The sequence below is a fragment of the Tupaia chinensis genome, unplaced genomic scaffold, assembly GCF_000334495.1.
Source record: "Tupaia chinensis unplaced genomic scaffold, TupChi_1.0 Scaffold000523_1, whole genome shotgun sequence".
Classification (NCBI taxonomy): Eukaryota; Metazoa; Chordata; class Mammalia; order Scandentia; family Tupaiidae; genus Tupaia; species Tupaia belangeri.
The window spans coordinates 213,639-224,887 of NW_006160036.1; the positions used below are offsets into that span (position 1 = coordinate 213,639).

General features: G+C 46.4%; 1 protein-coding gene, 1 non-coding gene and 1 pseudogene across 3 annotated transcripts in view; all 3 read right to left on the reverse strand.

Moving 5' to 3' along the window:
* DPEP2 (dipeptidase 2) overlaps positions 1–9,848 on the reverse strand; it is a 23,425-nt gene extending 13,577 nt beyond the window's left edge. Inside the window, exons 1-3 of one of the 2 annotated variants that reach the window (XM_027775083.1) lie at positions 9,738–9,848; positions 7,772–8,030; positions 2,180–2,210 (exon numbers count right to left, since the gene is read on the reverse strand). In XM_027775083.1, the coding sequence (XP_027630884.1) occupies positions 2,180–2,210; positions 7,772–8,030; positions 9,738–9,804 (357 nt within the window). In that variant the 5' untranslated portion in view covers positions 9,805–9,848. Of the gene's footprint in view, positions 1–2,179; positions 2,211–5,894; positions 6,112–7,771; positions 8,031–9,737 lie in introns of those variants that run through there. The other variant, XM_027775081.1, reaches the window with a different exon arrangement.
* Positions 1,782–2,047, reverse strand: LOC114009339 (small nuclear ribonucleoprotein G pseudogene; annotated as a pseudogene).
* On the reverse strand, positions 3,853–3,959 carry LOC114009354 (U6 spliceosomal RNA). Its single transcript, XR_003550783.1, has one exon. It is a non-coding gene; the product is annotated as a U6 spliceosomal RNA (small nuclear RNA).
* Positions 9,849–11,249: the final 1,401 nt, after the last annotated feature.

The window sequence follows — 11,249 nt, forward strand, 5'->3', positions numbered from 1 at the left end:
TATGCATGGCCACTCTTCATAACTGGTCCCTGGTGCCTGCTGCTTTAATCATCTTCCTTCCTTCCTTCCTTCCTTCCTTCCTAGAATTATTTTGACTTCATTTATTTATTTTAATTTGACTAGGGAGGGACAGAATGAGAATGAGAGCACGCGCACGAGAGAGAAAGTGAGAAAGTAAGCCTTCAGGTCCAGGACTCAAACTGCAGTTGACCCTGTGGGAGGTCAGCATCCTTAACCTTCACACCACCTGCCCACCCCATGGCTCCTCATTTTTCAAAAGTTTATTTCCGGGGATCAGCAGATGGTGTAATGGTTACATTGCTGGACTCCCATGTAGTCGACTACGGTTTGAGTCCTGGACCTGGTGGGTTAAAACTCATGCTGGACATGTGTGCATGCATGCCCAAGATCCCAAGAGGAGAGGGAAGGAGAAGGGATTTTGGTGTGGCCATCCCGCCTGAGGGGTGATTTCTCACTTTCTATCTCTGTTTCTTTCTGTCTCTCTGGAGAGTGCCTGCACCCTATAGCAAAAACCTCTCTACAAAAATAAATAAAAATTTATTTCTGTCATGAGTGAGAGAGGAAAAGAGACAGAACCACTAACAGGGTCTTAATGCCATGATATACCTTTGTCCCCAGCCAGCTCACAACCACACGCTTGCCTGGTATGCTCAGGAAGATCTGTGGCCAAGAATTTAGGACCTTCTCATGTGGGTTAGCCTCACAAAACATCACATTTTACCACTGTGCCAATGTCCTGCGCCAGTCTTCTTTTTCTTTTCTTAATATTTATTTTATTTATTATCATTTTTAAACTTGCCCCCACCAGAGAGAGACACAAAGAGGGAGAGAGAGAGAAGGAGAGAAGTCAAACTGCTAGGTCTGGGTCTTGAACTGTGGTTGGCCATGTGGGAGTCCAATGCCTTAACCCCCATGCCACCTGCTGGCCCCACCAGTCTCATTTTCTAGGAGGGAAAATTGAGTTGCTGTGCAACTGATACCCTCGTGGTCTAGTCGGATGGGGATTCCTTGAAGGTCTCCACTTTCAGCTGTTGCCTCTCACCAGGAACGTCCTCAAATTCCTTATATCCACCTGTTTGTTTAGACATCCTTTGCTGATCTGGTGCTCCTCCCCTGGTGCTGGCCCTTTGCTGGGGTGTGCAGTGAGGTGGCTGAACAAGTCCCCAGTTATCATAAGCAGGCAGAAGGGTGATCTGCAGGGGTACCTGATTCCAGCAGGTAGTCCTAACTAAATAATCATCATCACAGCATGTGCGATTTCACATTTAGCCCCAGGTTCGACCCTTGCTGTCTCCTTCGCTCAGTCTAGCCTGCTTATCTCTGAGACTGGTTGGACTTGTTTCTGTAACAACATGCTTTTGTTTTGTTTTGTTTTTGAGAGATTTTTGCTATAGGGTGCCTGTGCTTGCCAGAGAGAGACAGAGAGTGAAAAATCACCCCCTGGGGGAATGGCCACGCCACAATCCCTTCTTCTCCATTCTCCTCTTTGGGTTTAGGGCATGAGCACACACACATGCCTGGTGTGAGTTTGAAGCTACTAGGTCTGGGACTTGAACCGTGATTGGCCATGTGAGAGTTCAGCAGCATAACCTTTATGCCATCTGCTGGTCCTAACAATATAATTTTCTTTTTCTCTTTTTTTTTCTCCTTAACGAAAAGTTTATTATGGAAATGTACATGACCTGAGTTTTACATCACAGTAAAACAGGCCCGTTGACAAGGGGACATGGGTTTTTCTGTTGGACAGCCATTATTTACACTCATTCCAAGGCTTGTAACATGATGATACTATTTCCTCGTATTACCACCATTCCAGTATTGTCCTGTTGCCCACTAGTTGCCATCTCCACACATTCATCTATCACAAGATTCATAAATGGATCAAATCCCCGCAATATTCCTTGGACTTGTCTGCCGCCATTTAATTGCAATGGTAACTTCTTGTCCATACATTTTTTCAATTCGGGAGGGTGAGCTTTGCTCATGGTACCAACTCGGCGGGCTCAGGGATGCCTTTGAACAGAATTCTCAGCCTCCTCCCTAACAATATGATTTTCTGAGCACACCCTGCCCCAGAGCCATCCATACTTTCTGTGTGTGTTTACTTGCTAAATTTATTTATTCCATGAGTGAAAGAAGAAAGACAGAACTATAGCACTGCTGACAGGGTCTTGATGCCATGATCCACCCTCTGCTTCAGCCAGCCCGGACTGTGAGTACATGCATGCTTGGCATACTCAGGGTGGTCTCAGGATGTAAACCAGCAACCTTCCATGTGGGTCTGCCCCACAGAGCTTTGTGTCTACCACTGTATAACCACCCAGCCGTGAATTCTGTTTTTATGTTGGAAGCCTGCTGTCCTCTACTGGGCTTCTGTGGCTCCCACAGCTATTGATAGTCTATCTTGTGAGTGACCATCTGAGCTCTAACTGGAAATCAGGTTGAACTTCAGGTTGCATCTAAGAAGCTTATATTTTAAATTTTTTATTAGGAAAAAATTAAAGCATGTAACAAAAGTACACAGAAGAGTACATTGAATTCCTGTGTAGCCATCACCCAGCTTCAACAACTATCAATGGATGCCCCATCTTGTTTCATTTATAGCCTTATTCATCCTTTGTACAGATTATTATTATTATTATTATTATTATTATTTTAGTTTGCTATAGGGCAAATGCACTTGACAGAGAAAGAGAGATAAAATGTGGAAGCACCCCTGGAGGGGATGACCACACTGCAATACTCTCTCCTCCATTTTCCTCTCAGTATTTTGGGAATGTATACACATGCGCCTAGCTCATTTTTCAAGCCACTGGGGACTCAAAATGCATCCGAGCCATGTGGGATCCAGTTGTTTTTTTTTTGGATCCAGTTGTTTTAACCACCATGCTATCAGCTGGTCAATGTACAGATTATTATTTATTTTAAATATTTAGTTATTTTTATCGTTATTATTATTTTTTCTTCTTTTTTGGAGAGGTTTTTGCTATAGGGCACGTGCGCTCGCCAGAAAGACAGAGAGAGAGATAGAAAGCGAGAAATCACTCCCCAGGGGGGATGGCTATGCCGTAATCCCTTCTCCTCCATTCTCCTCTCGGGATCTTGGGCACCCACACACACACGCCTGGCGTGAGTTTTAAGCCACCGGGTCCGAGATGTGAACTGCGGTCAACCACGTGGGAGTCCAGTGACACTGCCATTACGCTAACTGCTGGTCCCATTATTATTATTTTTTAATTTGCTACAGAGCATGCATGCTCACCAGAGAGAGATAGACAGAGAGGGAAAGTGAGAAAGCGAGCCACCAGGTCTGGGATCGAACTTTGGTCAGCCATGCGGGAGTCCAGCATCTTAACCACCATGCTACCTACTGAACCATGCCACCTACTGGCCCTTTTTTTTTTTTTCTAGAGAGAGTTCTGCTATATGGCACGTATACTCACTGGAGAGACAAACAAAAAGTGAGAAATCACCCCCACAGAGGTATGGCCTCCATTTTCCTGTTGGGATTTTGGGCATGCACACACACACACCCAGCATGAGTTTTAAGCTGCCAGTGTAACCATTACATCATTCCCTATTAAAAAAAAACTTTTTTTAGGGACCAGCAGGTGGCATGGTGGTTAAGGGGCTGGACACTCTCCCGTGACTGACCAGGGTTTGAGTACTGAATCTGGTGGCTTGCTTTCTCACTTCCTCTTTCTTTCTCACTCTCAACCTCTCTCTCTCTGGTCAAAAATTTTTTTCTTTTTTTTCTTTAAATTTATTTATTTTTTTAACATTAATTCACTATACATCATTACAGCATACAAATGAATTTTCCATCCCCAAAAAAATATGGAACGCTTCATGAATTTGCGTGTCACCCTTGCACAGGGGCCATGCTAATCTTCTCTGTATCGTTCCAATTTTAGTATATGTGCTGCTCAAGCGAGCACTCTCTGGTCAAATTTTTAAAAAAATGAATGAATAAATAAAATAAAATAAATAATTATTTAAAAAAAATTTTTAAAGACTTTTGCTGGGAACAGCAGGTGGCATAGTGGTTACAACACTGGACTCCCACATGGCTGATTGTGGTTCAAGTCCTGGACCTTGAGGCTTGAAACTCACACTGAGCACGTGTGAGTATATACCCACAATCCCGAGAGAAGAATGGAGAGGAAGGGACTGTGGGTGGCCATCCATTTGGGGGGTGATTTCTCACTTTAAAGACTTTTGCTGGGAACAGCAGGTGGCATAGTGGTTACAACACTGGACTCCCACATGGCTGATTGTGGTTCAAGTCCTGGACCTTGAGGCTTGAAACTCACACTGAGCACGTGTGAGTATATACCCACAATCCCGAGAGAAGAATGGAGAGGAAGGGACTGTGGGTGGCCATCCATTTGGGGGGTGATTTCTCACTTTTTATCTTTCTGTTTCTTCAATGAGCACATGTGCCCTATAGGAAAAAAAAAAATCTCTATTTAAAAAAAAAATGTTTTTTTGCCATCATAGAATGCATTCACTTGCTGGAAAGAGACAGAGACAAAGAGACAGGGAAAGTGATAAATCACTACCTGCGAGGCCTCATTTATTTGGTCTTTTTTTTTTTTTTTTTTAATTTTGTGAGAGAGTGCTTGTGCTTGCCAAGAGGAGACAAAAAAAGAGTGAAAAAGATAGCAAAAAACCACTTCCTCCTGTTGGGATTTTGGACCTGCATGCGTTTCTGGTACATTTTTCGAGCCACTGGATCTGGGATTCAGACTTCAAGATTGGTCATGTGGGATCCAGCTGCCTAACCGCAGTGGTCTGGGCTGGCCTGAGGGGATCTTTTCACACTGGGAACATTTGTAGACATTTTAAAAGAAGTTAGGCCAGCAGGTGGCATGGAGGTTAAGGCAGCTAGATCTTACACGAAATCTAGCACTGTACTGACTGCAGTTTGAGTCCTGAACCTGGTGATTTAAAGATCATGCTGGGGGTCAGTAGGTGGCACAGTGGTTGGGACTCTGGACTCCCACATAGCCAACCATGGTTTGAGTCCCAGACCAGAGGCTTGAAAGTCAAGCCAGTTGCATGCATGTGCATGCCCAAAATCCTGCGAGGAGAATGGAGAAGGGATTGCAGCATGGCCATCTTCCCCGGGGGGGTTATTTTTCACTTTCTCTTTGTCTCTGTGTCTCTGGTGAGCACTTGTGCCCTATAGCAAAAACATCCTAAAAAAATCATGCTGGACGCGTGTGTGTGCACGCGCGCGTGCATGCCCAAAATCCCAAGAAGAGAACAGGGAAGAGACTGTGGCATGGCCTTCTCCTCTGAGATAGGTGCTTTCTCACTTTTCCTATTTCTCTCTAGGGAGCACACACGCCCTATAACAAAACAAAAACAAAAGCAAAAACAAGCACTATAGATTTTAAGACCAGACAATGGTGCAGTGGTAGTATAGCTGAAAAATATCCTGGGTGTGTGTCCCAGGACTTCCCTGAGCACACAGGGTATGTGTGCCCATGATTTGAGCTGGCAGGTACTGGAAGTGGATTGTGGCATAAAACCCCTGTGGGAGTTCCTATTTTGTCTTGGTCACAAAAGAAATGAATAAACTTAAAAAAAAAAAAAAAGAAAAGAAAAGAAAAGAAAGAAAGGCATTCTGGGAGTTCCTCATCCTACAAACTTAGACTGCTATGGATGCTGGGGATCTGTCTTTTCAAAGAGCTGAGGTGAGTCTGTTTGTCTCGCAGTGGGAAATTGCCAGCCTATCTGATCCCTCCAGTAACCAGCAATCTGCCTCAATTGTACCAAGCATCAGAGAGAGTCTGTGGCAGGCTAAATGGGGCTCCCAGCAGGCACTCTCTGGGAGACCCAGGGCCTAGGCCTCCCCTTCCTCTTACCCAGGTTAGGGAAGCTTCTTGAGTTATAGGACTTTTCCAGCCTTGAGGGTATGCATGTCAGGGGGAGAAGCAACCTTCCTGTGGCTGTGGTCTCTGAGGAGAGTGCGCTGTCCACAGAGGTGACTTCACCAGGGATTGGAGGGCTGTGAGTTGCTGACAGCACCACCTTCTGTTCCAGGCTGCTGATACAGTAGACACAGGCCCAAACTCCATGTTGTTTTATCTCTACTGGCTGCTCCCCACCCCATGCCCAGAACCAACTGTCCCCTTAACTGCTAAGAGAAACATTCCACTAGTAACAGCCAGCATCTCATTGCTGTGGTGTACAGCAGCTGGAGTGATCTTCTCAACATCTTTATCAGATTGCTTTCTCATCCTGTTGAAATTCCTCCCAGGACTTCCCATCACACCTAAAACAAGATCCACACTCATTATGGCAGACAAGGCAGGCTATGGTCTGGCCTATTCCTGCTTCTCCAACTACCTCTCTCAATCATTTTGCTTTCCTTCCTGGTCACACTACCCCTCCTGCTGGTCCTACTTCTGGTTCTTTACACTCGCAGTTTCCTCTAGAATGCTTTCCCTGCTTACATGATTCCCTCACATTGCTCATGAAATGCCCCCCCCCCCGTTTGTTAGATTTTTGCTATAGGGCATGTGGTCCTGCCTGAGCAAGAGAGAGAGAGAGAAAGTAAGAAATCACCCCCTGGGGGGATGACCATGCCACAATCCCTGCTCCTCCATTCTCCTCTTGGGTTTTTGGGCTCACATGCACATGTGCCCAGCGTGTTTTTTTTTTTTAATAATTATTTTATTTAGCTTTATTTATTTTTAATTTGACTAGAGAGGGACAGAGCAAGAGAGAGGGGGGGGGAGAGAGAGAGAGAGAGAGAGGAAAAGCGAGAAAGCAAGCCACCATGTCCAGGTCTAGAACTCAAACTGCAGTCAGCCATGTGAAAGTCCAGTGCCCTTAACCACCATGTCACCTGCTGGCCTCTCCCCAGCGTGAGTCCAGGACTCAAACTGTGGTTGACAACATGGGAGTCCAGTGATGTAACCATTATACCACCTGCTGGTCCCAAAATGTCACCTCTTTAAAGAAGTGACAGTCAGAAGCTGCAAACAAGGGTCCTTTCTGAAGGGAGATCTTACAGGACCAGGTCTTTTATGCAGGGATGCACTTCAAGGTGCAATTATGCAGGGATGCACTTCAAGGGGACAGGGAAACTTAGGGCTTGACCTAGGACAAGCTGGATTCCAGTCAAACACTGTTAACAGAAAATTATTTTATTGAGCAGTCAAGATCCCACGGGGGCCATAAAGGGCTGGCAATAAAGGAGTATGTGTGCCTTGGGGTGGGGGTAGCAGGTCTCCTAGGTCCTCTTTATTCTGTCCCCTGGGGAGACCTCAGGCAGGAAGCTCTCTGGATAGCCACAGACTGCTTCTTCCAGTTTTAGGAAGACCAGCCCCTCCTGGTCTGTGCTGGTAGTTGTTGGCAATGACTCAGAGCAAGAGCCTATCTGGTAGATTGGGCCCTGTAAGCCATTCTGCACCCTCTCTCTGCCCCTGACTCCTCCTCAGCTGGCAGGGTGCAGACTCTGTTTTTTTCTTCTGCCCATTAGGAGCTCTAGAGGATTAGGCAAAGAAATATCAGGTTTTCTTCCAGGTCAGCTTCAGCCCCAGGCTCCTTGCCTGTGGCCAGTTAGTTTGGAAGTGGAGGAAGGCTCAGGCAAAATGGTTCAGGTTCTGTCTTGAGTGGTGACAGTAGAGGTCACTGCAGATAAGATGTTAGCTATCTTAGGTAGTCAAACATTTGTCCTCCCTACAGAGCAGCTCAGCCAGCAAGCTTCTGGGGGGCTGGCCTCCGGCCAACACGCTGCAAGCGCCGAGTTTTGGGTCTAGAGCAACCTAGGTCTTTGTCTGACTCTACCAGGGCTCGACATCTCTTGAGACCTCGGCTGGGGGATGGCTTTTCTGCTTCAGCTTTTGCTGGGGTGGCCACAGGAGCATCCCCATAGAGCCGGTAACCTCCAACTAGGCAGTATGTTTCCCCGTGCCAGCCCACCTGGGTTTCTCCACACCCTCGATAGAGGACATGGTAATGACCAGGTGTAGGAAGAGAAGCGGGAGGCACTGCTGCTGGAAAGAAAACCAGAACTGATCAGTTGTTTTTGCTTTATACACTGAGCTACAGGACCTCCCCTCTCTCATGTCTCTTCCTGTTTCTGGGTGAAGTCCTCTTATCTTCTTGGCATCCCAGAAACAGCCTCAGTTTAACACCTCTATGGGTCCCCAAGTAAAGGGATGCTGGCTGCAAAAGCAACTCCATGGGGCCTATGGCAGAAAAAAATCAGGGCATCTGTTTCCCCACTCCTGGAGAGAACAGCGGAACTGCAAAATAATTACAACTAGACAGTCTCTTCCACAACTGAAAAAAACATTTCTTTCTTTTCTAAAAATAATTTGCCATAGGGCATGTGTGCTTACCAGAGATATTGGGAGAGGAAAAAAGCAAGCCCTCATGGGGCAGAGTGACCAGGAGGTTAAGAGACAGATTCTGGGTACCAAGTCTAGGCTTAAGGAGCCTTTTCACATCCATCCAACCTACTGGAGTACCATTTCCTCAAACCTCCAGATTAGGTAGCATTTCATGACTCTCCTGGGCTTTTCTGTTCTTCTCAGCTACATGACACCACTCTTGCCCCCAGTATTCAGAGACTCAGAGTGGGATGTGTCTGATGGAAGCCTATGCATATATCTAGGTGAGGTTCATGAATGACCCTCAGTAGCTTGTTCTCAAACTGCTCCATTTGGGGCCAGCAGGTAGTGTGGTACTTAAAGTGTTGGACTCTCACATGGCTGACCATGGTTTGAATCCTGGACCTGGCGGCTTTCTTTCTCTCTCTCTCCCCCACCTCTGGTCAAAAACAAAACAAAACAAAACAAACAAACAAAAAAAACAAGAAACCAACTGCTCCATTTATCACTTGGATCTTGCTAAGAAGTCAACCAGGAGAGGGTCTGAATGGAAGCACCTTGCAGCCCAAAGGAGAGAGAGCAAATTAGAACCTTTCTTTTCTTTTTCCTTTTTTTTTTTTTTTTTTTTTGATAGGTTTGCACTTCAGGGCGCGTGCGCTCGCCAGACAGACAGAGAGAGACATAGAGACAGAAAGCGAGAAATCACCCCCCAGGGTGGATGGCCACGCCACAATCCCTTCTCCTCCATTCTCCTCTCGGGATCTTGGGCGCGCACGCACATGCGCCTGGCGTGAGTTTTAAGTCACCGGGTCCGGGACGCAAACCGCGGTCGACTACGTGGGAGTCCAACGACATAACCATTACGCTAACTGCTGGTTCCCTCCTTTTTTTTTTCTAAAGAGAGATTTTTTGCTACAGAGCGTGTGTGCTTGCTGGAAAGACAGACAGGCAGAAAGTGAGAAATCACCCCCGTGGTAGGGGATGACCACGCCTCAATCCCTTTTCCTTCATTGTCCTCTTGGGATTTTGGGCACGCACACAAATGTGCCTGGCATGAGTTTAAGCCACCAGGTCTGGGATTTGAACTGCTGTCGACAATGTGCGAGTCTAGCGACGTAGCCATTATGCCATCTGCTGGTCCCCAATTAGGACCTTTCTGAACACGTGCCCAGAGTTGACATTTCATTTGCCTTCAGCAGCGAGCAGAGACATTGCAGGTCCCTGGGGAGGCCCAGGCCACTGGTACTACTTATGGCTTGGGAGGTTCTGAAGTGTGGTGGGCAAGCCCAAAAGGAACATGGGACATCCAGGTGAGATTGTGTGTATAATTAGTGTTTCTTGTACATATGTCCAGTCTAGTCCTACCTGATGCACTGCCATCCCAGGGGACAGAGGACAAATTGGAGTGAATATAGAAGATCCGATCAGACATTCTCTCTCAGACAACCAAACAGATTGGTATCTCGCAGAGAATTGGTAGGACAGTTTCCCTGAGGGCATCACATTTGCATAGTTACCCTGCCATGGAAACTGAGAAGGCCTGTGAGGTCATCACTACCCAGTGAGATCATACAAGGAATTTGTGACTTGAGGGTTGGCTTCACACCCTCAGAGTTTTGTGGAGGCAAGAGGAGCCCTGCCTGGTGCCTCCCATTGGCCTTCTCCACCAAGTCTGTCAGTAGCCACTCCCTATGGAGCACACCTATGGGTCGGCACAGCCCTAGTGACCTCAGGAGGGCAAGTGAAATCTAAGTTTTGAGACTGGCAGGAGAGGCAAAATTAAGCTAAGAGACATCTAGGTAGCTCTGCACTGGCCCTAAGCATTCAACAGTTGGAGAGGTTCGAGTGGATCAGGGGATCAGGGAATTCTCCTTGGAGATGGGCCTGTAGGACAAATGAGATTTGGAGAGAAGAGAGAAGAGAGAAGAGAGAAGATATCGGGATTGGAAAAAATAAAACTAAGGACAGGCTCTTATCTGCCTTGTTCTCTTGTTCTGCCTCAAATGTAAATTTATAGGACTTTCTCATGCTCAGTGTGAGTTTAAGCCACTGGGTCCGGGACTCAAACCACGGTCGACTATGTGGGAGTCCAGCGACACAGCCATTACACCAACTTCTGGTCCCAATATGTGCTTTGTTTTTCTCTGGTGAGCACACAAACCTGCTGGCAACTTTTAAAAAGGTTTAAGGACCAACAGATGGTGTAATGGTTCCATCACTGAACTCCCACATGGTTGACCATGGCTTGAGTCCTAGTGGCTTGAAATGCACACTGAGTGCATGTGTGTGCATGCCCAAAATCCCAAGAGGAAACTGGAGGAGAAGGGATTGCAGTGTGGCCATGGCCATTCCCCTTGGAGGGTGATTTCTCGCTTTGTCTCTTTGTCTCTCTGGTGAGTGCATGCACTCTATAACAAAAAACCTCTTAAAAAAAAAGGCTTAAAGGGACCAGCAGTTAGTGTAATGGCTATGTCACTGGACTCCCACGTAGTAGACCACGGTTTGAGTCCTGGACCCAGTGACTTAAACTCACACCGGGCACGTGTACGTCCGTGCCCAAGATCCCGAGAGGAGAACGGAGAAGGGATTGTGGCGTGGCCATCCCCCCTGGGGGTGATTTCTCTCTTTCTGTCTCTCTGTCTCTCTCTCTCTGTCTGGTGAGTGCACGCGCCCTATAGCAAAAACCTCTCTGAGAAAAAAAAAAAAAAGGCTTAAAAAAATGATTCCACAAAGTGGGAATAATGGGCTCAAATTTAACATGAAATTCAAAACAAATTCATGACAAAATGACAACTTTATTATCATTATAGTCCATTCTCCTCAAAAAAAAGCAATGTCAATAAATCCTTTTGTCATGAAAGGATGAGATGTGGGTTC